At 46.6% G+C, this 19,829-nt stretch overlaps 1 protein-coding gene and 1 long non-coding RNA gene across 8 annotated transcripts in view; one reads left to right on the top strand and one right to left on the bottom strand.

The window, feature by feature from the left end:
* The window catches only part of ACAD10 (acyl-CoA dehydrogenase family member 10), a 43,910-nt gene that overhangs the window by 4,230 nt on the left and 19,851 nt on the right, over positions 1-19,829 (bottom strand). For 6 of the 7 annotated variants that reach the window (XM_045201030.2, XM_045201031.2, XM_024567034.3 and 3 more), the window contains exons 9-19: positions 18,516-18,697; positions 14,420-14,570; positions 12,484-12,629; positions 11,231-11,404; positions 6,096-6,496; positions 4,590-4,730; positions 3,959-4,096; positions 3,755-3,845; positions 2,803-2,961; positions 2,006-2,178; positions 148-291 (exon numbers count right to left, since the gene is read on the bottom strand). In XM_045201030.2, coding sequence (XP_045056965.1) covers positions 148-291; positions 2,006-2,178; positions 2,803-2,961; positions 3,755-3,845; positions 3,959-4,096; positions 4,590-4,730; positions 6,096-6,496; positions 11,231-11,404; positions 12,484-12,629; positions 14,420-14,570; positions 18,516-18,697 — 1,900 coding nt within the window. The remainder of the gene's footprint in view (positions 1-147; positions 292-2,005; positions 2,179-2,802; positions 2,962-3,754; positions 3,846-3,958; positions 4,097-4,589; positions 4,731-6,095; positions 6,497-11,230; positions 11,405-12,483; positions 12,630-14,419; positions 14,571-18,515; positions 18,698-19,829) is intronic. The other variant, XM_024567035.3, reaches the window with a different exon arrangement.
* The window catches only part of LOC123480429 (uncharacterized), a 48,675-nt gene that overhangs the window by 18,968 nt on the left and 9,878 nt on the right, over positions 1-19,829 (top strand). The window contains exon 2 of the long non-coding RNA XR_006656440.2: positions 13,739-13,996. This is a non-coding gene — a long non-coding RNA (uncharacterized lncRNA). The remainder of the gene's footprint in view (positions 1-13,738; positions 13,997-19,829) is intronic.

Below are 19,829 nucleotides of genomic sequence, written 5' to 3'. Positions count from 1 at the left end.
GAAGTCATTAATGTCAAGAAGCTAAGCTCTTTCTTGGGAGTTTGTTGAGGGGGGAAGGAGGGGCCAGTGTCTGTAGATTCCCAGAACGGATTCCCTCAGGCCACCGACCTCAGGGCCTGTCATCTGTGAGACCCCTCGGCCTCCTACCTTATTCCCTGCCACATCCATGAGGTGGGCAGCTTTCAGCACCAGCAGCCGGGCCTGCTCAATCTCTACGCGCGACCGGGCGATGTCCGCCAGGATCGAGCCCTGCTCCACCAGCGGCTTCCCGAAGGCCACACGGGACTTCACCTGTGGACACAGGAGACCAGCTTGAGGCGTGGGGCTGGTGCCCTGCAGAGGGGGTAGGTGGAGTGCACAGGACAGGGCAGCGAGCGGAAGCAGGAGTGAGCCACTCGTCTGACCGTTTGCCAGCTCTCTAGCTGCAGTCGATTTCCAGGGAGAAGATCCAGACGCAGACAACACTCATACGCACCGCACAGCCAGTCAGCGTGGTGGCTGCACAGAGTGTTTCCAGGAATCCCTTTAGTCCAGCGATTCAGCCACTCTGGGCAGCCAGGCAACAACAGTTCTTTAGGATCTGAGCCAGCATCTGGGCCAGGACTGCTCTGGGAATTAGGAGGTGGCTGTGGGCACCTCACAGAGGTGAGGGGACGGCGCCCTCTGCTGACAGGCCCAGCTTCAGGTCTGGGTGCCAGAGGCCCACTCTGGGCAACTGTAGTTATAAAGGACATTCTAAGAGTCTGAAAGTCACTAGCAATCAGAAAAGTTTATAAGGAATTTTTCTTGTTTAGTTGTAGGGTTTTGTGTTTTTTTAGGTTTGTTTTCTCCTTTAGTTTTGTTTTAACTGAAAGCAAATGTTACACAAATAATACATCTCATGGCAGAAAAAAGATAAATTTTCAGACAAAAATAGAAATACCTGGTATCCATCGTCTAGTTACTTACAGAGGCTATTTGGTGGCTATCCTTCTGGACTTTTTGCATGCATTTTTTTATAGAAGTGGAGTCATATGCGACATACTGCTTTGTAGCCTCTTTCTTTTCACTTAAGGGCATACAATGAGCATCTCTCTGTGTTAAGAAATTGATGTCTACAGCATCATTTTGGAATTTCACTGTGTGCCTGTACCAGGGTTTATCTGACCAGGTTCTAATTGTTAGCCTTACAGGTTGTTCCCAACACTTTGCTTTTAAGTTCAGTACTGGGGTAAACTGCCAGTATCAAACCTTCTGTAGACTCCTACTTAGTCCCTGGTGGCCAAGTCCCATGAGCGGAGCTGCCATGGCAGAGCTCTGCCCTTTCTGACGTCTGACATGCACAGTCAGACTGCTCTGCAGGAAGGCTGCAGTGAGTCTGGTGCAGGACACGGCTGAAGTACCATTCTGAGCCCTTAAAGAAGAGCATTTTATTTGGAAAAAAAAATACTTTCTATACTTTCTATAGTTTCTTGTGAGACATTTGTTTGGTCTCAGGGGTTGGCTTCATCTGTGTGAAACGATACCCCTGCTTTGAATGGCCATTCCCAGCAACAGCTCTCTTGCGCGTGGGCTTCCAGTCTTTGAGGGAGAGGTCACAGCAGAATAGTTTTCACAGCAGAACCAGGGAAGAGGACGGTACAGGGCTAGATGCTGGAACCCCAGGGACACAAGCCACCAATGAAGTTTTTCCTGGTATCTGATTTTTAAAGATGAGTTAGTAGCAAGAATGGCCCTTGGGAGCCTGTGACCCTTTCTTTGCACCTTGGAACCTTGCCCTCTGCTGCTACAGAGCCCAGCCTTTTCCTTCTGGCCACCTCAACAGAGTAAGACCCATTCTACTCTGAATTTCAAATTTCAGCAAAGTAGCAGATGCAAAACAAAGGCTGGGATACAGCTTCTTGGCAGAAACATCACCTTGCTTCAACTACTGAGTCAGCTCTCAGAAGACAGTTAGGATTTAGGTCCGTTAGCCAAACAGACTGGTGGCTCTGGGTCAGATGCAGGAGCAAGGGGAAGCACTCACGCGGGCCTTCATGAGCGCCAGGGCCCTTTCCGAGTGCCCGATCAGCCGCATACAGTGATGGATCCTGCCGGGACCCAGTCTGCCCTGGGCGATTTCAAAGCCTCGGCCGGGACCCAGGACCATGCTCTCCTTGGGCACACGCACCTGCTCAAACAGGACTTCACCATGGCCACCTGAAAGACCCAAAGGGTTCCTCCTGAGAGACTCACCTTCCCGTTTTGGATGTGTCTATCCCTTGCCTCAATTCAAGTCACCCGCTGGCAATTTTCCTGCCCGCACTCAGCCTTCTAACTGGGACATGGTTGGGGAGTAGGGAATTAAGGAGCCTATCAAAGATGGAAAAATAAATCACCCATTTACAATGTCAAGTGAATAGTTTGCCATTCCTCTTCGAAAACATAATGACTGTGCTGTAAACTGAAGCTTCCTGACAGTGTGGACTCTAACAACGTAGTGATCCCGCAGAAACACCGAAAGGAAACGTGAGAGACCATCAGCAGGCCTGGAGGTCAGCTGTGGGCCGGGATCTAGAGGAAAAGATTTGGAGTGCACTTCCTGCCTCTGTCTTGAGTGGCCTCTTTCTCTCAGATTCTGTCTCATCTTCTAAGTTTAGAAGAGAAAAGAAAGTATAAATGCCTGTCTGCAGTTTGCTGTGTGGCTGACACTCACGGATGGAGATGAAAGGCAGGAACACGTGGCTCTCCGAATTCATCATGCCCTTGGAGGTACTGCACTGCATGCTGATGTGCTTCCCAGGCCCAGACCCACACACAGATGGGAGTGGCTTGGGGGCTCACCTGGCGCGTCCTCCAGCCCATACACCGTCAGAGGCCGAATTATTTTTATCCCTGGGGTATCCATGGGAACCAAGAGCATGGACTGCTGCTGGTGGCGTGGGGCATGCGGGTCTGTTTTTCCCATGAACACGCAGAGCTGGCAGCGAGGATCCAGGACGCCTGCCAGGAAAGGAGAGAGACAGACCCTCGTCATCTGATGCCAAGGCCATCAGAGCTCTTCACAGATGTAGTCCTGGCTCAGGAAGGCTGAAGGCAGCAGGCAGACGAAGCTCTTTAAGACTTTACATAACCAGTTGACTATGTGCAGGGTCTGGACCAGGAATAAGAGCAACTGGTTTTCGTCCCAGTGAAGAATGAATCCAACATCGCAAGAACATTTAAAGAAAAAAGCGCCACGTAGAGTTGTAAATACAAAGACAGGAGGTGGAAAGCCGCTCCTCTGTCACTGGCAACCCATTCTGCTGTTCCCACAGATGGTGTAAACATAGCGCCTTTGGGCACGGGCTTCAGAAGCAGGCAAATCCTCACCTCTGGACTCCCTACTTTCCTAGAGGGGTGGACAGGGGACTTGGTACCTTAAGTCACTTCTCTGACCTAGGGTCCTCCTCTGTGAAGTGGGGACAATACGTGCCCAGTGTGGGGACTCAGTGAAGGAGGTCCATGCAGTAGTTCTGGAGGGCCCTGCAGAGTGAACTTGCAACAAATGGTTGGCAGGGTGATCACCAGCCCTTCTGATGGAGCCATCTGATCCCGCAACAGGAGAAGCCACTGGTGATGTGAACTTCTGCCTTCCAAAGGCAGAATTAAGAGAGTGGGGGAGTGAGTGAGAGATTCCTAGAACTGTCACAGTGTGGTCCTCTGGTTTCTCAGACAACAGCAGGGCAGAAAGAGACATGCTTATCGACACAGACCCACACAAGTGTGACTGAAAAATGAATTTCAGGCCAAATACCTGAGATCCACCACTTGTGACCATTTATGACATAGAAGCCATCCTCCTCTCTGACAGAAGACTCAATGTTGGTGGCGTCTGATGAGGCAACCTGAGTGAGAACACACTCCGCTTAAGGATGGCAAGGGTCCCGTGTTCCGTGTGTGGCGCAGGCCATGGGGCCTGGCAAGGGTCTGGCCTGATGAGGAGCCCCAGGGGTGGTACCTGGGGCTCCGTCATAGCGAAGCAGGAGCGGACCTTTCCCTCCAGCAGTGGGACGAGCCAGCGGGCCTTCTGCTCCTCGGTGCCATAGCGCACCAGAAGCTCCATGTTCCCTGTGTCTGGAGCAGAACAGTTAAATATCTGAAAAGGAAAAAAAGCATAATGGTGACTCCCATGTCCAATTTAAAGCTCCAAATACTCAGGAAGCATGTACCAGGGCATCTTCCAAGTCCCAGCCCCTCTGACACCCTCTTGGAAGCTCTCCCTCTCCCCAGAGATGTGCAAGAACACAAACATTCTGAATACAGTATTTCAGAGTCCAAGACGCCCGGCCATGGACCTCCTTTGTTAAAAGGAGACTGGCACTAGTGGGCTGCAGACTCAGAAGCCAGCCAGGCTCACGTCTCCCATAGCTCCCACCTTCCCCGGGGAGACTCCTATCCCTCGCTGCTCCCCTGCCTCGGCTGCAGCCACCTGTCCGTAGCTGTCCTCGCCCACTAAGGAAAATTTAAGTCTGTGTTGGTGCTCTTGAGTCCAGTGCAAGCTAGAGAAAACCCTGTCGGTCCAGGAGGGGGACCGACGTGTTATGGAGGGTGAGGACATCTTCTCAAACGGGCAACTATAAAGAAGGTACCTCGGGAGCGTACAGAGACGTGCCCATGAGTTCACACAGATGTGCGTACTCGACGTTGGTCAGTCCTGCTCCATATTTCCCCTCAGGATCAGTGTCCACAGGTAGGAAAAGGTTCCAAAGCCCTTCAGCCTTGGCTTTCTCCTAGCACAGGGAAAGTAAGTCAGGGAAGTACAGTGGTGATTCAATTTTATTTTGGCCTGTGGGAAATAATGAAAGGGATTGGAGGGAAGAGGGTAGACGGCCAAAGATGAAGTGTGTGCCAAAAACAACGGTGGGAGGCCACACCATCAGGCTGGATCTGGGGGTGGCAAAAACCCAGGGGGACCTGGGACTGCCAAGTCCTCGCACTGACGGCGGCAGTCAGTTCACTTCCCGTCTGCATTTCTCAGACACCCCACGTGCCCACCTTCCATCACTGTTGTCATTACTAATGTTACAATGACGAATCTGCTGAGAACTCGCTCTGTGCGGACAGGTGACTGAAGGATCCTTTATCACACCGGCCCCACTACACTTGGCCGCAGCCTCAACTGCCTTGCTATGGTGCATAAGGAGATCCCTGAATCACCACCTACTGTCTCCTAAAGCTGAGTCTTCAGCCTCGCTGTGCATGTTGGCAACTCACTAAGAGCCTTGGCTCCTTAACTAACCCAGAGCTCACTTCTGTGGCTTGCACCCAGACTGTTGGCTGAGACACCCAGTGTCCCTCAGCCAGTGGGAGGGCAGACAATTTATGGCGTACCCACACTGCAGAACCCCTCGGAGGTCAGTCAGGTGTTGGCATGGGAAGGTGATATATTGTTAAGTTAAATAAGCAAGCGGAAGATCGAATGTATAGGCTGATTCCATTAAAATATAGGAATAAAAAAATGTTAGTATATAATAGGGAAAAAAGCTGGAGCTTAATACACCAAATCCTTGACAGTGATCATCTCAGAGGGGACAGAGTTTCAGAGAAGGCTTTCTATGTTGTGTACTGTGTCATGTTTGAGCTTTGGTTAATTTTGCAATATGTCTGTAACTAGAAAAAAGTGATAATGCTATTTTTTTTAAAGATAGATGATGGCTGTATCATAGGCAAAAGATGTGCTCCTGAAGACCTCAACTAAAAACTACGACAAGTCAAAGCTAATCCTAACAAAGAGCAGTAGGTATTTCCGTTTCTCAGCTAAGGCTGTCACCATGTGGCAGAGCACAGACACAATTTACAACTGATTTGGCCCTTTGGCGCTGACATTATGGATTCTTCAAAGGAGACTTTACTAACTGGGTATTCAATATCACACTGTTTCAAATTTACATCATTTGAATACACATTATAATCCCACTGGTGCCAGGGCCAGAAACCAGAGACAAGGAATGGCGGTGGAGGAAAGCGAAGATGATTCAGCTCCGGCTCTCCTGTCCCTTCACTGCCTGGGGAGGGAACAGATGTGCCCTGGGGACAAGCTGAAGTCCCGCCACTTCAACAAGGTCTTCCTACTGACTCTTGCACGGCTGCTTCACCTTGAGATCTTCGACCAGTGGGGAAGGGGTCCATCTCTCTGCTGAGGCCTGGTGACTCCGCAGCTCTGGCTCCGTGGGGTACACGTGTCGTTCCATAAACTGCTCCAGCTGCCGATAGAGCTCCCTGACCCGTTGGGAAAGGCCCTCCGGAGTGATGGCTAGAGTTCCCTTTGAGGAGTGGGCTGAGGAAGATTCCGGAAGGGAGCTATAACTCCTCCTTCCCGGCATGTCCAGCAGGGACCATGGACCAGCCCGTGTGTGGTAGGACCCCGCTGACGGCTTTGAGGCTGGCATCTTGTTGAAAACCCGGAACCCTTCTTTGACTGCGAACTCCCAGGCCAGGTCAGACAGGAGTTCAGTCAGCTCTCCACTGTGTTCAGCAGCTGCCGAGCTTGCTTGCCCTAAGCAAAGAAAAACAGTGATTACTCCCAAATAGCCCTTAATAATAATATTAACACATGAGGATACTGTTATTCTATTAGCAGCTGCCACCATTTGCTGCGCACTTGCCAGGGATGAGACGTGGTGTTAAGTGCTTCACCTGTGTTGTTATAGCTTATTGGATTCCTGGAGCAACGCGACAGTTTTACTCCCTTGAAGACAAGGATTTGAGTCCCAGGGAGGAGATGTGCCCAAGCCTTTGCTCGTGGCCTAGCAGCCAGAAGTCGATCTCAGTTGGCCTGTTTCCTGCTCTTTATCTGTTTTTTTTCCTAGAGAAACTAAAATAAATCACTAACACCCCAAATTACTTCTGCGGGCACCCAGGGGCTACAGGAAGCCGTGTGCCACCCTGGGCTGCCCAAGCTGTGAAACTGTAACAGCAGTGTCACAACTGGGTCCTCGGTGCTGTTTTCTCACATCAACACCGTCACCCACATCACTGAACTCACCCTAGCCCTGCTCTCACTGCCTCTTGTGCTTTAACAGGCTCATCAAGATTTTAAAAGGATTAAAAAAAATTTTTTTTAATTAAGGTATAGTGGACATACACCCTTTTTATAGTGTGTAAGTCTGCGAGTTTAGCCAGGCGACCACCGCCATTATCAAGACACAGAATACTCCCATTGTCCCCAAACTTCCACAGTGCCCCTTTGTACCCAACCCTGGACCCCAACCCCTGGTAACAGTTATCTCTGTTCCTCTGGTCTGTCTTTTCCAGAGTGTCACAAATACATCACAGGGTACGCAGTCTTTTCAGTGAGGCCTACTTCACTCGGCGTAAGGCTGCTGAGACCCACTGGGTGGCTGTGCGTGTACTGTGGGCTCTTCTACAGCCGGCTCTCCTGGGTTACTTTTAGCACTTCCATGCTCGAAAGTGACGCTCCCTCGTTCTCTTTGGACCTTCCCGGAGGCCTATTTTTCTTCTGGCTCCTTCCATGGCCAACTTCTCAAAAGAGCCATTCTCATGCAGCTTTGGTGTGAAAGATACTATACTATTCCTTAAACTAGGAACCAAGTCCTTTTGCTACACAGCAGAGAATGCAAACCACTAGACCTCAGCAAGTCTTTATTCAGCTCGTTGTAGGTGCTGGGTATGGATCTGAGCCTGATGGGGCCAGCTGGGAAGCAGACAGCCGCCTTCCCTGAGTCACTGACACGCCAGTCACTGACATGCAGGGAGGGCTGACGAGCACACGTGGGCTACGTTTTCCCCTCATTACTCACTGAACGCACCACTGCTGCAGGAAAGACACCTCCTTTACACTCATTGTTATTCGTAATGGGTTTCTTTTTCTAACAGAGAGTACAAAGTGTTTTCTTAATTTTTTTTTCTTTGATTGGATCTTGATTTCAGAGTGCTGCTTTCTTTGTCTCTTGAAAAGTCACTTGTGTGAGCTTGGGTTCATTTAAAGCTATCATTTCTGGTATATTTTCCCCATTGTAGTTCCAGCAGAAGAGACCACATCACTGGTCTATTCCTAAGTTGTAGCCACAAGCACCTTTTCCTTTCTAGAATTTCAGCCGCCTACGAGGAATCTAGTCTTTGGCACCCACTTATTATTAGTAAAGGACAGTGACCCTTGGGACAGGCTGGTGCAGACTGTAAATCAGTCCCCAGGCTCCAGTCATTACTGTCATCCTCCCAATCTAAAGAGCTGAAGTCTCCTGTGAATGTTACCACAGAGAGATTGCCTTTGGAACAGATGCTCCTTCTCTCAGTCCCACACTCCAAGGCAACACCAGACATCTCAACTGTTCAAACAATGATTTTAGAGAAGGCAAACGTACAGAAATAATATTGGTGTTTGTGTCGTTGGGGTTTTTGGTTTCCTCCCATTGAATGTTTTTATAATAGCACCCCTACCCCATTCACAGGAGATATGTTCAGGATAGCACCAAACTCTCTCCATATCATGTTTCTTCTTCTATGTACCTAGAGAAAGTACTTCACAGCTTCTCTCTGGCATGTCTAAATTGCTGGTCTCAGTACTCTTGCACTTCAGGGACATTATGAAGTAAAATGAGGGGACTTGAGCACAAGCACTGTGACACCACAACGGCTGACCTAATAGATGTCATAACTGAGACAGCTACTGAGTGACTCACAGACGCGAGTGTGCACAGCGTGGAGACGCCAGACACAGGGATGACTCATGACCTGGGCGGGACCCAGCACGATGGCAAGAGACTCCATCACGCTGCTCAGAACGGTGCACAATTTAAAACTTATGGATTGTTTATTTCTGGAACTTTCCATTTAATATTTTCAGACTGCAGCTGACTGCAGGTAACAAACTGTGGGTGAGGGGGTACTTCTGTTTTCTATCCTTTCAAAAACAGATGTTGCTGCTTTTGTGTGGGAAAACTCAGCCACTTACTCGGGCCGGCTGACTTCCCAGTGTGGAGGGAGGGGAATGCACAGTGAGGCTTGGAGGAGCAGGCGCCTGGAATACAGCGTGTCTGGTTCTCCTGGCGTGGCAAACACGGGGTGTTTTACCTCCAATCCCAGAGGCATGAAGCCAACCAGTGGCTCACAGGATCTTGGCAACTGTCAAAATGGCTTCCTGATGGGCAAACTGAGGGCAATCCAGTGAGGTTTATAGGTGTAGATACTCCAGAACAAATGATGCAAAATCGATTCAGCTATCCCCAGGCACTGGAGCAGAACTCAGCAGCCCCTGAGAAAATGTCTACTGGCAATCAGGCCTGTTCCTCACCTGAGGATGAGCTTTCATTGCAAAGCCGTGATGAAAACTGGGAACTGGTGGCTTAGAGCTAATTCTATCCAAAGGAAGGGAAAATATCATTTCCAAGAATTCCTGCTTATCAAGACCCCTATTATCAGATCAGGAAGGGTTCAACTAAAAACCCCCTAGCTGCTGGTTTTGTCTCTGGACACGGTTCCGCTCACAACTTTGTGTTGCCAATACCACCGGGCACAGTACCTGGCTTAGCAGAGGCTCACATACTTGTGAGGGAATGAATGAATAGTCAGTTCCCCTACGGCACTTGCTTTCCTCTGAAGAATATGGCAACTTGGCCAAGGGCAACAGGCTGCGAGAGAACTTGGGGTGTTGATGGCCATGAAGCTGAGACGTCCCTGTAGTATTCACAAACCCACTGCTGGGTTTCTGTCTACTTGACTTTTATTTTAGTTTTCATTTTGGAAAACTTCGAAGATATACAAGTGTAGAGAGAAAGATATAATAAACCTGCAGATATCTATCACTCAGCTTCAACAGTCGTCAAAGCAAGGCCAATCTGTCTCCTTCTCTGCCATCCCCACCCCCTCTGCCCTGGGCTTTTCTGAAATAAATCTCCAGCATCCCTCTTCACTCATGGATTTAAATGTATTTGATGTGCTTCGGTCCATTTCAGCTGTTGTCCTTATGCTACAAGTTTCCCATTGTGAGCAAGTGGGAGCCTGTTCAAGCTGGCTCTTGAGTCCTCTAGATGTGACCCCAGCAGTCTTCAACAACTTCCTTGCTTCCTGGTATAAGACGTTCCAGGTTCATCGTGTAGATATCCTGCCCTAGACCTAAATCAGCCACTTAATCTGCCAACTTAATCTGCCTTTCTATATTCTTAGATAATTTAGGATACAGATTATTTTATTTGCTACCCTAAAATATTTAGAATAATTAGTTTTTTAGAAAACTGATTAACATTATGCTATCCCCTCATACATATGAAAACACCATACAGGTGATACATATACATACATACTCAACCAACCGCCAGTTCTAAGTACCGGTAACAACACTCAACTTTTCTTCTCGAAAGTTCCAACTTACAAGGTATAATCCAGAACTCCTAGCTAGTTCAATAGTGTATTTTTCCATGTATGTAAAAATACCATCGAAGGAAACATAATAATCCTTTTCCCCTTCAGCAATCCTCTTACTGGGCAATTTGGTAATGTCTACAAAAATTTTAAATGCACATACTTTTAGAAAACCCAGGAATTTTAATTCTGGGAATTTATCTTTCAGATATATTTGCTCACGTGTGAGAAAGGATGTTCACCAGCCACTCACTTGGTTGGTGAACATTTGTATATTTGGTATACAAATATACATCAATGGAGAAGTGGGTAAATAAATTATGGCATATCCACACAATGGAATGTGCTAGAGAAATCAAAAAGAATGACAGAGATCTGTACCTACTCACATGAAAGGTCTCTGAAATGTTGTTAAGTAAAAAAAATAAAGCAACGAATTTGCCTTATGAGTTGTCTCATATACACACATCATATCCTGCACACACACACACACACACACACGTTTTATAGGAATTCTTATGCATAAATAATTTAAAAATCAAGGCACTGAATAGGATGATCACATTTTTATAAAACTTGGAGAGAGTAGACAGACATACAGAGAACACTGGGTGGCCCAAGAAATCTTAACAGGAGTGTTTGTCTTTGAGGAAGGGTGCTGAGAAGAAAGGGAAATAATTTTATGTCCTTCTATGTGATTGAATTCTTATGGTGCATGTTTTCACTTTAAAAGTTTTTGTAAATTATCTTAATAATTTTGAAGTTTAAGTATTTTAAAGAATATAACTATATGATATATACTTAATGACAAGTGGTTGAATTAATGGAACCAAAGATTCTGGCCAAACCCATCCCTCCGAAGCCTCTGGGTGTTCCCAGCAGGAGAAGCAGATGCAGGCCTCCCTGTTACCTGTGAGTGAGCGCTTGTAGACTCCCTGTACGATAGCAGCCACTCGGAAAAAGGAGAAGGCCATGTAGAAGTTCCAGTTCTCAATGGGAGGAATCCCCATGTGAAGGCAGTACATCCGGAAATACTCCTCTGCAGTAGGGATGCCCAGCTGAGTCAAATCACGGCCACCCAAACCTGTGGGGACAGAGCCATCCTGGGCAGTCAGTGACCCTACACTCCTCTGTGGCCACAAATATTTAAAGTCTGAAAATCTCTTCCTTCATCGGAAGTTAGCTTCACAGCAAGTTCAAAGGATTAGCTCATAATTTCAAGGGCTCTTCCTTCCTCAGATGGCTGGGATCCAGATGTGAAGCTGTTATTCCCAAACTGCTCTTAAAAGTTTCAGACTAAATTGGCAAATAAAGGAAGGAATGAGGAGCCTCCAACTCCATTTGGACAACAGTTCAGCGTGGACACCTGTTATTTTCGATCAATCATGTAATAAAGAACACTAAAGAGAAAGATCCCACCAAATTATGAAAAAGAAAATGACAACAAATTAAAAATTTCACAGATTTGCTTCATTTGGAACATATTCATAATTTAGAAGCATGAAATATATTCTATTGCTAGGAATTTACCCACGGAGTATACCATATGTAAATATATTACTACAAAGATGTTCTCTGCCTTTTTTCTGAGGGCAGGGGTTTAAGATATAAAAAACTGAAACAAATTAAATATTCAAATAGGAATCAAACCAAATGTCTTAAGCTGACTCTATACAATACAATCCTAGGCTGTCGTTAAGAATGATGCTGTAGAAGAAATACTGACATGAAGACAGATCCAAAGTCTATAATTAAGTGAAAAAATGCAGGTCATGAAATGATATAACCACATTTTCATTTTGACAAATGTGTGTATATACACAGAAAAAAGATGACAAGGTTGGCAGTGGTTATCTCTGGGATCATCAATGATTTTAACTTTTTGTTACTTGTTGGTTCTTAAAATCTTTAAATAAACCTGCACTTTTACCTTAAGAAATTAGATAGAAATTAGTTGTGTAAAAGCACAAGAGGTGTCTATATGCCTATCCTTCTCTCTTCAAATGCCCCTACACCCACTTCCCCCCACTGTGACAGGAAAGAATCCCAAATGCTTTCCTACCGAAACCACCAGCCCAATCACAACTGCTTCTGCTGCGTCTGCCCCAATGCTGTGAGAATGGAGCTGGCTCAGTCCTGCCTCTCCCCATCAGCAGTTCCTACCTGGCAGTATGGGAAACTCGGGTGGCAGGTAGTGAGCCATGCAGCTGTAGGCCACATCCGCAAGGGGGTCACCCAAGGTAGAAAGTTCCCAGTCAAAGACAGCAAGCACCTCGGTATTTTCTGGATGAAACAGCAGGTTGTCCAGCCTGAATAGGGCACAGAAGGAACAGAGAGACAGCCCTAAGAAAACTGATCGCTGAGTGTGCTCTGTGCTGGGCACCTTCCATTTGCTCCTCCAGATGTACCCTTCCCCGCTGGCCCCTCTGTGGCCCTGGAGCCTGAGCTGCAGGGGCTGTGGCCATATCCACCAGCTCCCTTGCCCTCTGGCTCAGATGGGCGCAGCCAGTGGGGACCCCAGCAGGAGATGGGAAGGGACTATGCATCGGCCAGCTCCCTCTCAGACAGCTGAGGGCTGGCTGTATTCTTCTCCCGAGGGCCAGAGCTTCGGTCAGATAGCCCCTCTCTACATGCTAACCTCTCTGGGTCCTGGTAACACCTCTTTCCCTGTGATGGTTTTAAAACAGATATGTAAATTCTTTTTGACACTCCTTCCACAAAAGGAAGAGTCTAATTCTTCACCTCTGGAAGTGACTCAATTCTAACAAATACAAGGTCTGTCCGGAAAAAGTCCAGCCATTGTTAATATAATGGGAACAGCTAGCACAATGTCCATGTGACCTGGGAGCCAAGGAGAGTGGACTGGAATGTCTATGCATGAACAATGACGACTTCACTGTACTGGTCAGTAGCGGTGGTAGACACCCTTGAGTGACCATGTGTACTGTGTAGCCATCCCATTCAAAATGACTGAGCAAGTAGAGCAAAAAACTGCATCAAATTTTGTGTTCAGCTTGGACTTCCTCCACAGAAACTGTTCACAGGATTCAGGAGGCCGCAGCTGTGGGCAACTAGTGATTGGCAGTTTCATCACACAATGCGCCCACACATACATCACGTCTCGTGCACTTTTTTTAGTGAAACATCAAATCACCCAGGTGATTCAGCCCCAATATGGCCCAGATGTGGCACCTGGTGACTTCTGGCTTTTCCCAAAACTAGAATTACCTTTGAAAGGGAAGAGATTTCAAACCATTGATGAGATTCAGGAAAATACAACGGGGCAGCTGATGGCAATTAGGAGAACTGCGTGAAGTCCCAAGGTGACTACTTTGAAGGGGACTGAGGTATCACTGTTCTGTGGACAATGTCTCTTGTATCTTGTATCTTCTTCAATACATGTCTCTATTTTTCATAGTACGTGGCTGGATACTTTCTGGACAGACCTCATATACCGTACATGGAAGTGATGCTGAGTGATGCCTGAGACTCGGTCATCAGCTCCTGCTCGGCCCTCTCTCTCAGAACACATACCTTTGCAGCCCTGAGCCTCCAGGTGCGAAGTCCAGCTACCCTGAAGCTGCCATATTGGACAGACCATGTGGAAAACCACAAAGAGACAGAGAGTGGGGCCCAAGGAGTCTAGCTGTTCACGTCTCCTCTGCCCCAGTGCCAGGTATGTGAGTGAGCCTTCAGGTGGTCCCAGCCTCCAGCCTGAGAGCCACCCAGATGAAACAAGCTCTCCTGTCCCCAGATTGCAAATTTGTGAGCAAAAAACCTGCTGTCATTATTGTTTACAGCCACACAGTTTTGGAGGAGTTGGTTATGCGGCAATAATAACTAGAGCACATGCTTGCACCTTCAGACCTAGGTGTGGTAATAACCCCCGCAGCTGCCAGGACAACCCCCCAAACCTAAAGAATTGTCTGTAGAGCCAAGGCTGAGAAACCTTGCCTTAAAAGGCCTGTACAGGGAGACCCTCTGTAATGGGAGTAAGTCTCAACTGTAAACTGGGCCAAGACCAGCTGCTTAATTTCCCCTTTAAGATGCCCTTCCCATCATTTTTCACATTTTCACAGTGCCCCTTCTTCGCAACTACCTGAAGTCCCCATGCACCACCGTGATCTTCTGTTGCTGAGGAAGATGAAGCGGCAGCCACTCGATGAGCCGCTCCATCGCCGGGATGGTGCTGGTTTCTGAGGCTCGATACTGCTTGATCCAGGTCTGCACCTGACGTGGGATATAGTCTCCTGAGGGAAGAGAGTTAGAGCATGGTGTGCCATTCCAACAGCGTCCCAAGGTTTCAAAATGCAACCATGGCCCTGAGGCCCCTCGCAATGCTCTGTAGCATCATGTAGCATCATGTCCTCTGACTGGGCATTTCCCACGGGCTGCTCCTACTGCCTGTTTTGTCTTGGCTGGATCAGCATGGTCTGGGCCTCGTTCCCAGCCACGTGGCCTCGAAGCCCGATCCCTGTTCCTCTCTGAGGTCCTATGAGCTCCCTAACAGTCTTTAGGAAATCCCTTTTTGGCCAAACAGTGGTTGGCTAAAAGCATGGACACTGCAGCCAGACTGCCTGGATCTGATCCCAGCTCTAACGTTCTCTCTCTGTGCCTTGGTTTACTCTTACCAGTGAGATGGTCCCCATGTGTTGTGGGGAGGACAGCACGTAGAGAGCCCTGACACTATCCCTAGCATGCAGTAAGTACTACACCAGGATATGCTATTCTTATTCAGTTGTTTGCTAGGAAACCCAAGAGATACAACAGTTGGGGAACTTGCAAGTTCCATCTGAGACTGAAAGGAATTCTGAAGTTAACTTGGCTCCCAGTCAAGGTCTTCAGTTGATTTAACTTCTCTGAGTCTCCCTCCCTTGCTTCCTTTGCATTGTGTGTTGATACTAAATTCTGTAGGACTGTCATGAAGGCTACATGAAATCCTTACAAAGCCCACAAATACAGAGCTGGCACACAGGGACGCTCAGTGAATTGTGGGCATGATTACTGTCACCGTTTTTGTCAATTGCAAATTACTGATTATCACCATTATTATAACTGATAATAAACGTGTCAGGTCCCTGGCTCTAAGCCAAGCGCTCACCCCTCATCTGAGAGAAAAATGGTCCCCAGAGGCTAAAGGGTTTGAAGACAGGGACGGAGAGATCATGCTCCTTCTGTGGAATCCACTGCACGCTCAGAGCATCCGGACACCTGCCCTGCAGAGGATCCAGCTGCGCCCGGAGAGGCGAAGGTCAAAATCCACAGGAGTTTAACGCGAAACAAACCAACCCTTCAGAACTAACTTCCGGTTTGCAGAGTTACAGGAAATAGAAGATAGCAGTAAATGAAACCATGAGGAAATAATCAAGGCAACTCTACAAGAAGGCACGTGGGAGAGGCTGTGCTGGATTCCTTAATTGGACCCCGATTTGGGAAAAACCTTCACTTATAAGATATGACGGTGATAAAGAGGAAATGTGAATATGCACTGGGTTTTAGATATTCTGGGGAAATGGTGCATTTTCTCAGATGTGACGATGGTACTGAGGCACATCCCTATTTTTAGGAAATGCATACTGAAATATTTAGAAATGAAGTATCAGGGTCTCTACAACTTTGTTAATCATAAACATATGTACACACATTTAAACAGATTGATAGGCAATATGGCAGAAGTTAACCATTGTTAAAATTAGTAGTGGGTACATACAGGGTGGGGCGAAAGTGGGTTTACAGTTGTTCATATGGAAAAAAACAAAAATCAATACATAATAACATAAGGATAAACTCTGTGTTTTGCATACTCTAACTGTAAACCTCCTTTTGCCCCTCCTTGTATAGCTACTCATTGTACTATTTCACGTTTCTGTAAGTTTGAAAAGTATTACATTAAGTCAAATACAAGACCACAGGAGCTGAGCTGCTGTGGAAGCAGCCCCTCCAGGACCCACCCCCAGTCCATACACACCAACCCAGCGCTGCACACATTCCCTTCTCCTGGGAAGCGGGTGCCCTTGTTGCTACTTTTCTGGCTATGCTGGTCCCCAGCAGGCCTCCTGCCCAGGCATCCAGATGCCCTTCCCTCCAAAGCAGCCTGCCCCTCTGGGCTGAGAAAAGGGAACGATGGGCTCCCTGCAGGTCCTTGGTGGAAAAGAGCTTTGTAATAACTAGACTGTGCCAAAAGCATCTTTTTCAAAAGTTCCTTTGGATTAGAAATCATGATTGTGTACTTTTTTTTTTACAAATTTATTCACAGGCTCAAAATTAAAATGACAAAAGGGAATGCAGTGAAGTCTTTCTCCTGTCCCTCACAATTCTTTTTCCCCAAAGGTAACCTATGTGACCAGTTTCTTAAGTGTCATTTTAGAGGGATTCTTCACTTCTACAAACAAACATTTAAATTTATTGAAACACACCCTCTTTTATGCGAATGGTAGTGTATTCGCGTATATATAGCCAATGCCCTGCCCAGCAGCTGGGTTCTTGATATACTTTGAGAAACTGCAGGATTCTTGGAAAGGAAGAGCTTATGCCCCTGAGGCTGGGTCAGCGAGTCTGCTCTATGATGACACCTGCTTTGTGTTCTCAGGCTCACACACAGCCAGTGGCCCAGAGGCGGGCCCTGGCCACATGAAAGCAATCAGATTACTGCTTTGTCTCTTCATGCTCACATGTCAGTGTCAAGAGCATCAGAATAGTCCTCTTTAAAAATAAAAGACAAAGGCTTCACTCAGCACTCAGGAGAGCCTTCTATACGTTGTTCTCTCCACCCCTTACTCCATCCACCTGAGGCTGTATCTTCATTCCAAGCACTGGGACAGCTGCCACCTAATTTGCTTTTCACGTCAGCCCTCTAAGGGAGGCAGGGCAGGGTTGCATTTTTATTTTATTATTATTATTATTTTTTTTTACCAAACCTTTACTATTGAGAAAACTGTGATAAAGTGATGTAACTTGTCTAAGGTCACCCAACAAGTTAGCATCTAACTTCTGGCCCAATCAATGCTCTTTCCATCTGAAGCAATGAATGGATCAATACAGGTGACATCTACTGTCTTTGCCTGGGCCCTTTCCCTGGTAACTAGGGCTGCAAGATAAAATACAGGATGCCCACTTACATTTGAACTTCAGATAAACTATGAATACATTTTTAGTGTATTTCCCACTAATGAGGCCACCATGATGGAGGGGAACCCCCACTGAATGTCTATCTCTGGTCCACAGGTTAGAATATGGGGGATGATATGGATCTGGCTGCACCTGGAAGGAGTGAGGCAGTGAGGACCCCCCCACCCCGCCATTTGGATGTGAATTTGGCAGGCCTCCTCTGTTGTAACAAAGTAACTCAGACTGTTAGTTCTGGGGACTCAGATCATGTGCGTGTGCAGTGGTGGAACTTGAATAACTTGGCAGAAATATGTTAGGAAGTTGATGTACTTTGGACACATATTGCAGCCTCTGATATGGTCCTACAGAAAACCAGGCATGCTTTGGTTAAAAGCAGAGAAAAAAGAAAATATAGCTTAGCTGACAGATTCTTTGGACTACGGTCAGGAATCCATACTGGTCAAGAGTCAGATACTCTTGGGCTTTGCAGGGCAGAAAAAGTGAGACTCTGGTTTGTGGTGATGTTTCTGTGTGCAAGAGCATAGAGACGATTGTGGTAGTGGCTATAAAACTCTGCATTTCTCGAGATTCATAGGATGCTATGGTTCGGCACACCTGACTTAAAAAATACTGACAATAAAAGATGCTGGTGAGGATGAGAAGCAATTGGAACTCTCAGACAATAAAAAAAAGCACAAACTACACAAACAAAACACCTTGGCGTAATGGCATTTTAAAAATCTATCTCTGTTGAAAGAACACTTAAAGGAAAGGATGAAAAACAGAGAAGAAAGTATCTTAAATGACCTTGGCCAGTATCAGAAAAAAGACATTAAATGATTTAGTGAGATAAAAGTTGCAGGGAAGAGAGATTCTGACTCCATGAAGGGATTCACCCCAGGACAAAATGTTTTGGTAAGTGACATCTACATTAACATGAAACTGGATTTCCAAGTAGAAAGCGAATAAGCCCACCTCACATTTAGCAGTCGCTTGGTGCATTAACACCCTGACACCATGCAAATCCCGAAAGCAGAGGCAACAGCAAGGAAATGCTCAGCATGAAAGACAAGCAGCCTTGTGCTCACCGTGTTTCCCGTAGTCTTCTAGGCCCATAGCCTTGAAGTCCACACTGTGAATTTTGCACAAGACTCTGTTCATGGCAGTGTATATGGCCCACCTCTGGCTGGGCTCCAAGCCTGGCAGAGTGGGGTCTTTGTAGACAAGGCCTGGGCAGTATTCCATCAGGTAGAAGGGCGTGCCGATGATCCTGGGAGGGACAGAAACAGACAGGGCGTTTCCAGGGCCCCCAGTGTGGTGGGCTATTGGTCGCGGCACTGCCCTTTCCATCCTGTGTGAGAACTGCAGGTGCTGGGGGAGGATTCGGACCCAAAGTGCTGGACGTTTCCCTTGTCCTTTGCACATGAGCGCAAGGGGTTAGAAGCACTCCCGCCCAAACCAATCTACACACACACAGCCCTGTCCGTACTCTTGGCCAACATGTCCCTCTTCTCTTTCCTTTGGTCCAGGGGTAGAAGCCATTGGAACAAGTTCAAGGTCGAGGACATAGCAAAGAAGCACGTTGAGAGAGGTGGCTGTGGAGTCATACAGAACCCCTACCCCTTCCCAGCAGTGTGATCAGGAGCCATTCACTAAGCTTCTCTGAGCTTTGTTTTTGGTTTTAATCTGTAAAATGTCAAGGGGTAGTTGTAAGAATTAAGAGAGCAAATGTATACGAAGTGTCTGGCATATGTGCCTGGCACTTCCAATGTGGGTCCAATAAATATCCCTTATTCTTCTTAATGTTATTTGTATCATTATCCAGTGGTATAAGTGGCACATACACCACCCTATAGAACTAAGGTGGCACACTGAAATGTCATCTTTTGGTCATTATAAGAAATCAGTTTACTACTCTAAAAAGTTGTTTTGAAACATCTACCATTATTATGACTTACCCTGATTTGAACATGAGCTAGGTATTTATATTTTTAAATTATTGTAATTATCTTCAGTGTAATAATGCTGCTGTGGTTATGAAAGAAAATGTCTTTACTTTTAGGAGATGTATGCTGCCTGCAACTTAGTATAAAAGGGTTGGCTGAAAGTAATTTATACATGTATATACATAAAATATACTCATTTATAAAAGTTACATATAATTATTACTATTTACATACACTTATTTTATAAATGTAATTCATATACACATCTATATATATGTTTACACACAGATAGAAAGGAAATGTGGCAAAATGTTAACGATGTTTTAATCTAGATAAAGTGTAAATGGTGCTCGTTATACTATTATTTCTTCTTTCAACTCTTATGTATGTTTCACAATTTTCATAATTAAAAAGTTAGGGAAAAGGGACAGACTCAAGCATGTTTCAAAGCAGTTT

This window comes from Desmodus rotundus, chromosome 7 (genome assembly GCF_022682495.2).
Source record: "Desmodus rotundus isolate HL8 chromosome 7, HLdesRot8A.1, whole genome shotgun sequence".
In the NCBI taxonomy this organism is placed as follows: domain Eukaryota; kingdom Metazoa; phylum Chordata; class Mammalia; order Chiroptera; family Phyllostomidae; genus Desmodus; species Desmodus rotundus.
The sequence above is the reverse complement of the archived record's forward strand: the minus strand, read 5'-3'. Positions and strand labels throughout refer to the sequence as shown.